We start from the raw sequence: 14,951 nt of genomic DNA on the forward strand, positions 1-14,951 counted from the left end.
ATTCCTACGTCAAATGTTTGGGACTTTTGCCGGTACTGCGTGCGTATCAACTATTTCTTTCTTTAATTTGATAGTTTGGTTGAAAAAAAATTATTAGAAAATGGGTTTGACATCTTTAGAGGAGATAAATAAATTGTTGTCAAATGAAGAAAAAACCTTATTTTGTCAAAAAAAGAAAAATGAAGGAAAAAACCTTGCGACTCAAAACTACCACACTCGACTTGAAATTACGAGAATGGACCTGAGCGTTTTTGGGTTTGGTCATTTGGCCCTTTGAGTTCCAAAGGGACACATATCGGTCCATCAATTATAAATGAGTAAACAAATGAAACTACAGAAATCGATGATAAGATATGATTCATGGCCTCATGGGTAATGGCTTGCTTTATTTTATTAGTTTTGAAAGGTTTGACGTGTTATGTACTTGTAAAATATATAGAGTGAACATGTTTGATTGTTGAAGATAAACATATGAACAATATAAAATACTAGATAACAATATTTTAATTTTTGTAACATGGGATAGTATCATCAAGTAACCCGTATATGCTATCAATAGATTTTACGGCTTCTATGCTATCTAATGAAAACAAAAGAGTAGCTGCCGTGTGGAACTCGAATTTGACAAAACTCTTTAGTTTTATTCTGACTTCAATTTTTTCTTGTATTTGTTTTTGCAGTAGTAATTGCACATAATGCCACAAATCAGTTAGTCTACAATTTAATTATTTATTCAAAGTCTCCCAACTTCTGGAAACAAAAAACTCTGGTTTCTTCGACACTCAAACGTTCCACATTGGCATGAGAACTAGAACATTCCATGCTGCCACCATTCCGTTTCTTTTAATGGCTGTGATTAAACAACATGCGATCCATTTATCAAATTAGCATAGCTTCTTTGCATTTTACGTTGATATTTGGATTTCAGTCAACAATCGTTTCTTCAAGACACAAACGCTCACATTGGCATGAGAATCCCTTACTGCCACCAATCCTTGTCTTTTAATGGTTGTGGTAAAACAACATCCGTTCACTACCATTGATTCTTTGCCTTTTTACGTTGTTATTTGGATTCCCACTATTTTTAATATATCATTATAACATTTGAAATGGTATTAAACGTATAAACATAAAATAGAACAGGTTTACATATTTACTTGAAAGTTGGAAGTAGACTTGTTACTTTTTTACATAATAAGTTTTCTTTGTCTGAAGACTCAACTTTAAATGGGTCTTTGAATTGGTCGTCACCGTGTCTTTCAAGGTGAGTATGCATCCACTAAACCCAACTTAATTACACTTTTCATATCAATATTAAATTCCATTAAACGTTTTTAACAATAATATATACAACATATATATCGACGATTCAATTAGATTGTTCATATAATGGACTCCATATTATCTACTAATTATGGTATGCAGCATGCTGAGTTTGTTTTGAGACGACATCAATCCTTCTGTAACCTCAGACTACTTAAAGATACATAGCGGTTTTTTTCATTTAGAGAATATTATTTACTATGCATTTGTATCTTGCAAAATAATCCAAGGCTATCGCGCAAATAAAACTAAGATGTATGGGACCATGTTGATGTAGACTTAGGTACTGATGTTAATAGCCAATACAGACTTAGGAAAATTTGTTCTTCCCTTCAATCCAATTCATATACAGCTGTATATATCTACAATTTTAAATGTTATCTTATGTAATCTATTAGGAGGGATGAAATATCTTACTGGAGATTTATATGTGAAAACTCGAAGGTGTATCTGATTTTGGTCAATTCTATTTAATGGTCATCTCCTACATTCATGATCACGCCTTGTTACATTGTATTATACGAATTCCCAAACTCACTAAATTATCTGAGAAATTTTGATTTTAATAGCTTGTTGTTTGACGGTATTATAATGCGTTAAACATATAACAAGTTGATAAACTATTAATTAGTCGTCTAGGTCTAGAGTATGTATTGTAAAAAATATCAAATAAAATGGACACAAATATAAAGATTGAGAGCAACATTATTGCCTTTGACTAACGAATAAATATCTTTCGTACATATTACGTAACGAGACCTAAGCATAATAACTTCACGGGCCTGGTTGATGTGGCCCATTAAGAAGGAAACGATTTATAGGCCTGTGTTTTAATCTGAGAATTGTTAAAAGGCCTCATGCTAAAAATAGTTTATATGTGTGTGTGGTGTCCAAGCCTGGCCCAAGTCACAGAGTCTAATGTGTCTTGTCGTTATTACTGAAATTAGTTTAATTACCTGAAGTCTGTAAAGAATCATAATTAATCAAAGACTAATAAAATAAGCGTGAAGGACAAAAGCACTATGGGTCCCATTGTCTTGTCTCAACCCGCATTATTTGTACTCGCACTGCTAATCTGATCTACTGTTTACTTTTGCATTTGTTGTAATAATTTATCAGGATTATTATTGTGTGTTTTTACTAATCACTAGTATTTAATTAGCCACACATTTTGAAGTACCTGAGATATTAAATATTTTTCTTTTCTCTCCTCCCCCGAAATTCCGTTTTCGTTCAATTTAAAATTTGGCATAGAAAAGTAAATTTTGTTTCTAACATCACCAATCCCACTCTATTTTTTTTCTAAAATAAAATTTAAAATAAAAATGCTCTAATATTACTATATTTTATATTCTATAATAGTATAAATCTATTTTTTACTCTATATATAAAATATTTATTTTTATTTTTTGTTCATCACTCTATTTTTCATTTTAAAATAGAATATCATTGGAGAAACATCCAAATATATTATAGAATTACTCTATTTTAAAAGAAAAAATAGAGTAAACTATTGAAAATGGTCTAAGTAAATCAGACATTTTTATATTAAATTCTGTATTTTAGATGTTTATCTTGTTTGAGATATATTTCTAGCATAAAAACTGTGAGAACACAATTTATTTTGGTAACATAACAAATAGGTAAATTTCGTAGGATGTTTTAATAATTTGTTTCCTTTGTTTATTGAAAAATTGGCTAATTATGCCATATTGAAAAAAATATATTTGTATCCTTGTACCTTTTAATCCACTTTTTCGTTTCAATATACCTTTGTTTTTATAAATACAAAATTAACATTGTAGTTAACAAATAACATAATTTTACTAACCTTAAATGTTAATATCATTTCTATTTTCTATTTTTCCTTTTCAATATGCTTTTGTTTTTATATATACAAAATTAACATTGTAGTTAACGAATAACATAATTTTATTAACCTTAAATGTTTATACTTTAAATGTCATTCGTTTACTCCGCTTCTTTACAATAAGTCCTTTCATGAAAAAAGTAAATTATGGTGATTTTCTAATGTTTTCACCTACATTTAGATCAGTAGAATTTTACATATAATAGTTATAAAATGCAAAAGAAATTTGTAGAATTCTAGTCAAATGGTAATGGTTTAGTATTTTATTTGAAGACGAATGGTATTGCAATATTAAAGACTAGAACTTTGCAAAGTTTTTTTTGTTGGTATAAACTTTTTGACTGTGCATAAGGGTTTTTTCTTACTTTCTCGTCGTGCATAAAGATTATTTCTGGAGATGTTTATGGTCTTTTAATTCGATTAGTTTGCAATAAAAACTAATTTTTCTTTTATAAAAGAGAGGGGTATTGAAATACATAGTGGTACGGGAGAGTGATGATTAAAAACAGTCAGAGAAACTCATGATGGACGGACACAGGCCTCCTTCCATAAAATCCAACGGCCATATCTTTTGCTTCCCATGCGTGTTTCCACTCCTCCATTTTCACCGCCTCTTCTTTTATTATTATGCCCCCTTCCCCAATCCCTTTTTACCTTCTTTTTATTCTTTTATTTATCAATACTATTAAAAAACAAATTCTGAAAAAATCTATTTATGTAAGATTGTTAAACCCTTTCATTAGAATTAATTTTTATTTTGATATTATCTTATATATTTATAACACTTTATTACTCAATAACATTATACTATATGTTTATCCGATTTTTACTCTTTTGATGAGTTAACCACTATAACAACCACATATGTTTTTATCTTTAGTTTAAGAGTCTATTAATTTAAAAGCACGATTGCAACCGTATATGTTACAACCGTATATGTTGCAATATAATAGATATATTCTCTTATACATTATTCCTTCTCTATTCTAACATATATTATATTTTTCTTAACTCTTTGTTAACAAAATCTATAAACAATATATTTTCAACTTCCCATAACCTCCTCACCAGTATATTCCCGCATTGCAAGGTATTTAAATGAGTATATCACACATAATCCTTTTTAAAATATGTTGCATGCAATTTATTAATTTAAAATTACGTTTTTATTACATTACTAATATAATGAAACTCTTTGATTAAAAAAATATTATTGCATTCTATCTAAGAAACAATAAATGATTTTTTATTGATATTCAATATAGCGATTGATTTTATAATTTATGAAAAATTGCATATAGAGTTATTAATCAGAATAACATTAAATTCGCTTAAGCCTATTAATAAAATTAATATTATACATGCAGGATAATATTATGCATTCCAGTATATCCTTTATAAATGACACATGCATAATAATATTAAATTCACTTAGACCTATTAATAAAATTAATAATATTCATAGGTCTATTTTAGCTATCATAAACTTAATTTTATTAATAGATCTAAACTCATTGTATGCTTCTAAATATAAAAAATAAATCTATACTATTAAAGTGAAAAAATTCTTTAAAAATCTATTTAAGCAAAGTTGTTGGACCATTTCATTAGACTTAACTATTTTTCTGGTATTTTCTTATATTTCTCTAACTATATAAATACTTTACATAATTTAAATGAACTCATTTATTATTCTCCCATAATCTATCATGTAATTACCTTGCAATGGATCCTCATGAATATATGACAGATTATTCAAACATGTTTACACATGAAATGATCATTACCATATATAGTTCCATTGATAATATAAAACTTTCAATGGTTTAGTTATGTTTAATATATGTTGTAATGGAGAATCTCTGGTGTATAACAATTTTTTTTCATTTTTACGTGAATTGGTAACTAAAAGTCTCAATGTCAACTATTCAACTATGAACATTAATTTAATTAATTACATGCAATCAATTATTAAGATCTGATCTTATATTCAACTATGAAACATTAATTTAATTAATTACATGCATTCAATTATTAAGATTTGATTTTACATTCTTATATATGAACTAAATGATTAATCTTAGTAAAAAAAAATATTCGTTAAAATAGAACATGTTTATTTACATTACAAATTCTAAGAATGCATATGATATGTTTTATTGAATTTTCTCAAATGTAAAATATTTTGCGCTTTAAATCGGGTAGTTTAGGTTGTTTGGAAAAAAATATAGGATTTTTAATTCAACGTTTGTAGGTATGTAATTTGTATTTTAAAAATTTTATTACTCATTTGGTTCTCAGTTTGATTTCTATTTTTTGGATTCCAAAGATATAGGATATGCTCTATTATTTATGAAATTCAGCTTAATTTTTGTTTTTTTTCAATTTGGTACAGTTTAGTACACCCGAATAAATGTACGCAAACTCATACATTGTCTTATATAGAAATTATATATGAAAAAGTTATTTAATTTCAAAAATAAAACTGCGCTTAAAAAACGCGGATCAAAATTTAGATTACTTTTAAACATATAATTCACCATAGTCAACCACAATCAAAATTTCCGTCTTTGTAGACGGACACTGAAAAATAGTGAAATGTAATAACAAGATAAGTAAATACCAGTATTATCATTGTATATACACCTTTTTGACAAGAGAGAAAATGTAAAAATATTGTACCTTAACAGAAAATAATAAAACAAAAAACTAGGAATGACGAATAATTATACTAGAAGACTAATGAACCAAAAAGAGTAACAAAAGATTAAAAAAAAATACAAAGCGCAAAATCGAAAAAAATTAGGTTTGGAGGAGTAACAATAGTCTAATGGGCCCCATCTAGTCGGGCCAATCTAAGTAAAATAAAAGAAATAATGGAGGATAAGGAAGTGCAATAATGAAAGTTAAAAGAAATAAGGGGAGGTGGCGGAATTAAATTAAACCAAAAGAAAGATTATCAAAAGGATTAAGAACTTAATTAGAAAAATGAAAAAAGATTAAAGTAGAGAGAGAGAAGAAAGTGGAGGAGGTTAGATGTCCCATTCACCACCCGGCAAACCGACTTGGGATGCCGCTTTCCTGTCCCCTCTCACTCCTCTTTTACTCATCTCGTAACTACGTTTATACCCTTCATACTTCAGATTATTAAATTCGCAAAGGAAGGGTAATATCAGTCATTAGAGACAGAGGACACGATGGGAATTTAATATTTGCAGACAACCATCCCCTTTCGGGTGGGAAACTTAAAAATATCATACTCCCCGCAATTTATCAACGGCTCAAAACCCGTTGGCGCAGATCGGACGTTCCGGATTTCTCACCAGGATTAAATCTCGACCGTCGGATTAGAATCATCATAAAGAAACCGTAAACGTAAATGCGCAACGTTCTCCACTTATTAACAATTCTGCCACTTCCTTTAATATTTTTTATCTTTTTATTTTTTAATTTCCGTCTCGGCTACGAGTTTTGAGGTGTGATGATAATAAAAAAAAGCTTTTGTGCTTTAATGGAAGGAACTTAACACCTCTCTCTCTCTCTCTCTCTCTCTTCTACAGCTCCTTGATTATTCTCCTTCTCTGTTAATATCTGAATCTAATCGATCTTCTTCGTGAGCTCTATTTTCCAGCAGCGATTCGCTTTGCCTTTCAGGTTATAATAACTATCTCTTCTCTCTCTCTTTCTTCTTCGATGATTCATCGGTACTCGAGCTTGATGAGTTTGTGTTGGTAGTTACTAGATCCACGAGCTATTGAGCCTCTTCTTCGTTTTTTATCCATACCTAGGTTAAATTTCTGTAGCTGATAGTAGTTTCTGTTATCGCTCTTCACGCATGAATAATCTCTAGTAGAAGGTGAAATCTGAGAATAGGTTGAAGAAGAAGAAGAAGAACGTATCTGAGTCTCGTTCAAGTCCTCCTGCGTCTGACTCTACTGAGTTGACTTGTTTCCATTTTTTTTTTCCTATTATGATTTTTATTTCGAGTTGTGACTGAGTGTTTAGTATCTTTGATTTCTGAAGCGATTTACTAGTTTTGGTTGATTTTGTAGAAGAATGTTTTCTTAGTTGTTAATTAGATGCAATCTTAAACCTAATTATTGTTTTTGTTATGTGTTTGTTTTTTTTGGCAGTTGAAGGAACGATAAGTTTTCAAAATGTCACCGGAAGAGGAGCTGCAGAGCAATGGCTCTGTGGCAAGTTCTACCAGGAACATTGTAGGAGTACTCAAGGAGCATAACTACTTGGGTCTCTCTGATTGTTCCTCTGTTGGAAGCTCAAATCTCTCCGGCCTTGCAGATGATGACAAAGCCACTATCAGCCTCAAGGCCACTGAGCTCACACTCGGCCTTCCTGGATCACAGTCTCCTGCTAGAGACACTGAGCTCAACTTACTTGGCCCTGCTAAGCTCGATGAGAAACCTTTCTTTCCTTTGCTTCCTTCCAAAGATGAGATGTGCTCCTCTTCCTCCCACAAGAACATTGCCTCTGGGAATAAAAGAGGCTTCTCTGACACTATGGATAAAGTTCCTGTTTATACTGAGAAAAACTGGATGTTTCCTGAAGCGGTGCTAGCCACCCAATCTGTTATCAAGAAGGAAGTGGCACAGAACTTACCTAAAGGAAAGCTGAGCACTACAAACAACAGCTCTAGCCCACCTGCAGCCAAGTAATAACCTGATTTAAGATCATTTGCTTGAGTTTGATTTCTTTATGAGCTGGTGGGTAACTCTTGTGATTTTAAAATAATTTCAGGGCACAGATTGTTGGTTGGCCTCCAGTGAGGTCCTACAGGAAGAACACATTGGCCACCACTTGTAAGAACAGTGACGAAGTTGATGGGAAGCCTGGTTCTGGACCCCTCTTTGTGAAGGTCAGCATGGATGGTGCTCCATATCTGAGGAAAGTTGACCTGAGGAGCTACACTAACTACGGGGAGCTTTCTGCAGCCTTGGAGAAAATGTTCACCACTTTCACTCTTGGTGAGATGTTTCTGTGATTGCTTGTGATGTTATTCTAAGCGCTCTTTGTTAGAATTCTCAAGGTGGATCGATGAGTAACAAATAATAAACTTGGTTAACCCTGCATGGTTGATTTGATGTTAGGTCAATGTGGAACTAGCGGAGCTACAGGGAAAGATGTGCGTAATGAGACCAAACTCAAGGATCTTCTGAATGGAAAAGACTATGTGCTCACTTATGAGGACAAGGATGGGGACTGGATGCTTGTTGGCGACTTTTCATGGGAGTAAGTTTCCTTGCTTATTTTCTAAATTTCTTAGAAGCTTTATGGCTTTCTGCTAGATATTGAATATTAATGTTGCATAAAATCTAACATGCATTAGAAAACTAATTGGAATATGATTATTCTGATCTAATCTACAGGATATTTATTGGTGTCTGCAAGAAGCTCAAGATAATGAAAGGCTGTGATGCGATTGGGTTAGGTATGTTTTGTTTTCTGTTAGTTATGCCCTTGAAGAGTTTGGTCGGGTTTGTATTTTCTGAAATGTCTTATTGTAAACGGTAAACCGATGGTGGTGTTTGCAGCTGCAGCTCCAGCTCCAGCACCGAGAGCAATGGAGAAATCGAAGATGAGAGCTTAAAGACTTGTTGGAAAATGATTCAGAAGCTTTCTAATTATACTAAATATGTGCGATTCCCTTTTGGTGGTGTTTTAAATCAAAGCATTCTACATCTTTCGCTTCTGAGATAATTATTATTAAGAAAAAAAAAGACTACGTTTGTAAGGAAATGAAGAAGAATTCAAATGATCTATTATTTTGTTGTTGTTGCTGCTTGTTTAGTCGAACCAAATAACTCTGGAGTCTTGTCTATGTATGGGTTTTGATTTCGATGTGTGGTTTGACTTATTTATTTTGGGATATTTTGATGCAATGTTTTTTTTATCTCTCTCTACCTCTGCCTCTTCATTTGGTTATCTATCGTTTTTTTTTTGGTTGTCTGGTGCAAATTAATCTTACATAAAACCATTTGTAAAAAAATGTTTGGTTAAAAAATTGGTTTGGTTTTAAAAACAGTCACATTTTTGATTAATGAAACTCCGTTGTTCTGCTTACTCCCAAAATAATACACTAAAATTATTTTTAATATGCAAGTATAATTAAAATTAATTAAATTTGGTTCAGATACACGAATTTTGGTTTCGGTTAGGATTATTAATTAGTGATATCAATCGAGTTATATCGCCTGGTTTAGAATTTTTTAGAACATTTCCAATAGAATTCTATAATTTACTTTAAAATAAAGTAATTTCATTATAAAATTGGATTTGTTCCAACTTCCAACCAATGATATTATTCTATAATATAGTAAGTAGTAACTATTATATAGTAGAATATAGAGGATGTAACCATTTTACTCAATCTACAAATAGCAAAAGAAAATCAATACTAACCGAACACAAAAAGAAAGAAAAAGAAGCTGCAAAGATGGGAAAAGCCTTGCTATCTCAAACAATGTATGTTCTTAGTCTTCTACTCCAAAACTCTCGAGTTTGCGTTGAAAACATATAGCAGTTTCGACATTTTTTTTGCCAGCAATTTGCTGAGTCGTTTTCTTACATCTTATGCAGCTGAGATCCGAAAACAAGAACTCATCGAAAAGTACAACAGTCTCAAGGTATGTAAATCAGTTTTGACTCCAAAGTTTTAAAACTTTAATAACAGCTGAATCATTTTATGATTTTTCTTGCACAATCCAGGAATCTGGGAAGCTTTCATCGTTGCACAACGGAGGAAGAAGAACACAACAAAGGATCATAGGTACATGCCCTATCGTCGATCCGATGCCTCAGAGAAATAGAGAGAGAGAGACACTATTGCTTTCAGACTGATTGTTTACGTTGGTTCATGAAGGGCTTTGTGGCACTCTTTGTGACGAGAATTGAAATCCAAATGTACTTGTTTTTATTGTTTGCTTAATTGAAAGCCATATCAAGTACTGATGTTACGTAGACTTTGTTGTGGTTCTCTCCAGACACACGAGAGAACCACATTGTTAGAGTACTCAATAGTTCGACCAAAAAGTCTACTATTATTCAATACAACTATTATACAACAAAATTTGCAAACATATTTTGGAATTTGTTTTTTTGAGTATATGTATCATTTTAGGATGAACGTATATATATCTTAAAATTATCTTAAATATTTATGGTAATCTTATATATTAAAACAGAAGTCACAACTTTGATTCATGTATGATTTTTTTTAAAAATGGACCTAATGGATAAATTATAACCTATTTACTAGAAAGTTATGTTACATTTAATATCTAATCTTATCATTTAAATTTTGGATCGACCAAAATTTTTTATTGAGCTATCAATAATTGAATTTAAACAATAGATGATCTATTGGATTATAGATAATATAAATTAAATAGATATAATTTAATGTTGTAATATTATACCTCTATATGCTAAATATTTAAATATTTGTCGATGTTAATTTTTAAAATTATAAAGATTTTTTTTTTAAATAACAAAAATCATATTATCTAACAATGATTAATCTTTACTACCTTAAACCAATGAAAACAAATTTTAAACTATATAGTTTATTTTAAAAATTAAACAAAAATTAAATGTTTAATTATTTACTTGATAATATAAATCTATGAAGCAAAACGTTTATTTTTTTTTAACTTTCTAAATTTGTGAAATGTTACAATATCTTTGAATATGACAATAAACAATATTTTACTAATCTTTATATATATAGTTACGATTTTAATAATGAAATAATAATCTGAAAATATATATATATAGAAGAAGATACAAATACATGTGAAAATTTGAAACAATCTATTCAATGAAAAAATATATATTAAACTTATTATGTTTTAAAAATTGATAGACACATATATATTATAATATATACCAATTTAGAATTGAAAACAAAATATTTATATAAAAGTAAATGAAAACAAAAATCCGTGCGTTTGCGCGGATCGAGATCTAGTTTAAATATTATTTTGATATAAGTTTTTCTTTATCATCTCTTTCAACCACAATCATACTAATATGAGGAATATCTAGATTCTGGATGTAAGAAGGAAAAAATCCTTTTAAATGAATGAATTATATTTAATCTCCTACTATCTCATCACAGCTAGCAAAATCAAAACTAATTTGTTACGAAATCTGAAAATGTTAATTCTAACATCCCTATATAAACAAAACCTAGTAACGTGGTTACACAAACCAACATTCATAATTAACAAACAATTTCCATCAGCTTTTATATCCTCAAGAAAACATGGACAGCAAAAGAATGGCCATGTTGGTGGTGATGATGTTAGTGATGGGGAACATTTTGTTCGAGGCAGAGGGTATGGCTTTTACAGATTGTTATAAAGGTTGTTTTGTGGTGTGTGCTGCATCTTCTAACGGATTTAAGAAACTGTTCTGTCCTTTCTCGTGTATCAAGGACTGTACACAATCTACTACACCTTCTGAGGCAAATCTAAACGAAATTGACCAGACTGATTATTTTTGTAAACTCGGATGTGCCACTGATCGTTGTGCTTCATCCTCCTCGATCCATGATAAGGGTAAGTTTTCATGTATATATAATACAGTTTAATCATGTGGATCTAAGGATATTATATAGCGATGTCCTAAAATGTTTGGAGACTAATTAACTTTCTTATGGGTTTTATTGTTTTTTTATATGGGCAGATCACGCAGAGAAAGTTTCAATATGTGTGGTTTCATGCTCAGATATATGCTCCCGCAAGAACTAAAACACAAATTAGTTTTTTTTGGCAAAATTAGTTTGTTATTGTATACTTCCATGAAAAATCAATGTCTAAATAAAAAAGATTCGAGCCTGTTGTATCGATTAAATTCTTAAATCCAAATGATAACTGATTTCTAATTTGATATATCTTGTGTTACAAGCAAGTAAATTGACAAAAAACAATTGATCCGAAACAGAAGAGTCTAAAGTAATAACGAGGAAAAAGTTTAATAATAGTTTTTTTTGGGTCAAAAAAAGTTTTGTAGATTATCCAATGTGTTTCACGTTTCCATCGATCTAATTGTGTTGCAATATATATCGCGTGAGCTCAGGAAAAAGAGTTTGACGGATTGTGAAACAGAGGACATGTTACACACATTGGTGGAAGTGTAACTTGCCGTTGCAAGTTAGTTATGAGACGATGACATATTGATTACTCATTGGTTCCAGGATATTACTTTGGCGTGAAGCAAGAAAATCTGGAAAATTTTGACTTATCACAATATTAGGAAAATAAGATATTGTGTTAAGGGTATTTAATCTGATTACCCTAGGGAGATCGAGTTAGCGGTTTAGATTGAAAAAGCTAGAGCAAGAGGTTTGTTCTTGATAGCTTAAGAAAGACGAATGACTTGTGAGTGCAGCTCGTTTTTCTGTTTCGTGAGATTAAAAATTGGTCCGTTTCTAGTCGTGTGTGACTGAGAGTAACTCAGATTAAACAGATCTAGGAAGATTGTTTAACAGATTTCTAATGTACACGAAAGCGTTTTTGGTATCTCGTGTTTTGTTCTTGTTACTGGTAGTCTCTGAACTTTCATTTGGTGTCAGAGCAGAAAACCTCTGTGGTATCATATACTACTAACAGGTTGAAATCTTGCGGATTTCATGAACACCTTGAAGGAACTATTCGGGATTCAGAAACCTATCATGCTGGACAGTTGCAACTTCAGTCATTGGAAGGCAAGGATGCAACAGTATATCAGGGAATTTATGAGGATGCATGGACCGCAGTAGAAGAAGGTTGGTATGTTCTTACGATGATGACCAATGACAAAATATTAGGTTAGATTCTGGTACTTTTAGTTCGGATTCGGTTATTTCGGATCAGGTTCGGATATTTTAAATTTTGAAAAAATCAAATTCTTCATTACTCAAGTTTTTTCTACTCAAAAATTCCCTATACATTATCTGAGAAGTGATTTTGCCACATGTCCTCTCTACAATCACATTCACAAAACAAATGTGACAATGTTACTAAAATTGATGACATGACTTATAGCTAAATATAACATGGACACTTATATTTAATGTTGATTTATATTTTTGGTATTTTTTTAGAATATAGTAATAACTCATACATTAAATTTAATGTTGATATTTATTTTTGGTAAACTTTTTAGAATATGATAACAATTCATACATGGAGAAATTTCATGTTTACCACTTTCATGGTACCAGTTTTCATTTTTACCACCACTAAAAGGACATTTTCAAAAGTACTTTCTTTATTAATTCACAAAAGATTCTTATACATTTGTTCTCTATATATATAATAAATCATTATTTGAAATTTTTTTTTATGTTTTCGAATTATACTTTTTCAAATTCGAACTTTTTTTTAATTTTTTTTGTTTTTTTTCAAATTTTCATTTTGAAAATCAAAAATTATGTTTGAAACTTTTTATAAATTTTTTTAAAAATATTTTTTAAGTATTTATTTATATATTTATTAGAATCCTAAATTTCATATTCCAAAAACGCTATCCCACCCCTCAACTCAACTATAAACTCTAAGTCAAGATTAGTTAACACTTAACCCTAGGGTAGACATGAAATGTGGTACTATGAATGTGATATTTGTAGCAATTTCACTTCATCCATCATCATTAAAAAATATATTCAAATATATCATTACAAATTTTGAAATATTATTTTATTTATCTTTATAATTATAAAATTTTTATTACTAAAGATTTCAAAAAATTACAATTTTTTATAGAAATAAAATTTTATCGTAAAATAATTAGTTTCTTATATATCTACAAAATTTATAAGTATTGTTTAGTTTTTGATTTGTGATAATTATACAATTTTATATCAATTTTTAATTAATTTTTTACAAATTGATTTAACATATATTTAACCAAAATAAATTGATAGAAAAATCTATCTAAGATTATAATTTTAAATAAATAAAATTATTTTTATCTTAATTTTATGTTTTATTAAATAAGATGTATATTAAAATATTAGGAAAAATAATAAAATATTAGTAAAAATTATTTTAAAATATGATTTAAATTTATAAAAAAATATTTACTGCACATGGTGTAGAAAAACACCTAGTTTACAATTAAATTAACTGATTTAAAAAAAATTAATACGTTGAACGATTAATAGGTTTGGAAACAAAATTTTGAAAATAGAAAAACAATAATCTAGTTCTTCTTTTGTGATGAAAACAACACCAATCTAGCTCCATTGGAGATGGTCTTAGGTAATGGTTATTTGTCCACCTCCATTTACGTTATTATGCAGCTAACGATTTGTTCTTTTTAGTAACGAAAGTTAGTTGTGAAGTGTATATATCTACTCTTAACATGAAGAAGGAACTGTGAGAGTCTTGTATATTAAACTCGCCGATTTTTTTTTTTTTTTTCTTGGTTCCACCATCGATTTAGAGTTTGTTTCAGATGAAAGGTAAACCTAAAGTTTTCTTTTCTTTTGACTGTATGCATGCATGCATGCATTTACAAAAACAGTTTTTAAATCGTGGAGGTGAGCAGGGTTGTTGGACTTAGACCATCCGCAACGGTGGTTTTAACACAATCCTTAGTAGCTAATCCTTAACTATTAGGATTATAATAGTAATATTTAGCCAAGAAAAGCTAAGGATAAGTCCTAAGCTAAAGATTAAAATGTGTTGGTCCTTGTTGACGTGGCAGGAGTAATTGGTTCTGACTTGTGTAGGGTTTCGCGACTTCGTTTTATTTG

General features: G+C 30.1%; 2 protein-coding genes across 3 annotated transcripts; both read left to right on the forward strand.

Annotated features, from left to right (window-relative positions):
• The first annotated feature begins 6,592 nt into the window (after nt 1–6,592).
• Nucleotides 6,593–9,101, forward strand: LOC106347820 (auxin-responsive protein IAA9). Of its 2 annotated transcripts, none has more exons than XM_013787422.3 (6): nt 6,593–6,847; nt 7,327–7,862; nt 7,949–8,175; nt 8,299–8,440; nt 8,578–8,639; nt 8,743–9,101. In XM_013787422.3, the coding sequence occupies exons 2-6, from the start codon at nt 7,351–7,353 to the stop codon at nt 8,796–8,798; spliced, it is 999 nt and encodes a 332-aa protein (XP_013642876.2). In that variant the 5' UTR covers nt 6,593–6,847; nt 7,327–7,350; the 3' UTR covers nt 8,799–9,101. The 2 variants fall into 2 exon arrangements, with proteins under 2 accessions (XP_013642876.2, XP_013642878.2); XM_013787424.3 differs by having other exon boundaries at nt 8,749–9,101.
• Nucleotides 9,102–11,158: 2,057 nt separating this feature from the next.
• Nucleotides 11,159–13,841, forward strand: LOC106347819 (thionin-like protein 1). The gene is made up of 2 exons (XM_013787421.2): nt 11,159–11,769; nt 11,897–13,841. Exons 1-2 carry the CDS (start codon nt 11,475–11,477, stop codon nt 11,959–11,961), a joined length of 360 nt encoding a protein of 119 aa, XP_013642875.1. The 5' UTR covers nt 11,159–11,474; the 3' UTR covers nt 11,962–13,841.
• The last annotated feature ends 1,110 nt before the right edge of the window (nt 13,842–14,951 follow it).

The sequence above is a fragment of the Brassica napus genome, chromosome A6 (assembly GCF_020379485.1).
Source record: "Brassica napus cultivar Da-Ae chromosome A6, Da-Ae, whole genome shotgun sequence".
Lineage (NCBI taxonomy): Eukaryota > Viridiplantae > Streptophyta > Magnoliopsida > Brassicales > Brassicaceae > Brassica > Brassica napus.

Excerpts from the sequence above, each read along its gene's own strand:
- LOC106347819 (XM_013787421.2), top strand. The coding sequence starts at position 11,475 with ATGGACAGCAAAAGAATGGCCATGTTGGTGGTGATGATGTTAGTGATG. Across the intron at positions 11,770-11,896 it reads CTCCTCGATCCATGATAAGG|ATCACGCAGAGAAAGTTTCA; the intron begins GTAAGTTTTCAT and ends TTATATGGGCAG.
- LOC106347820 (XM_013787422.3), top strand. The coding sequence starts at position 7,351 with ATGTCACCGGAAGAGGAGCTGCAGAGCAATGGCTCTGTGGCAAGTTCT. Across the intron at positions 7,863-7,948 it reads TCTAGCCCACCTGCAGCCAA|GGCACAGATTGTTGGTTGGC; the intron begins GTAATAACCTGA and ends AAATAATTTCAG. Across the intron at positions 8,176-8,298 it reads GTTCACCACTTTCACTCTTG|GTCAATGTGGAACTAGCGGA; the intron begins GTGAGATGTTTC and ends ATTTGATGTTAG.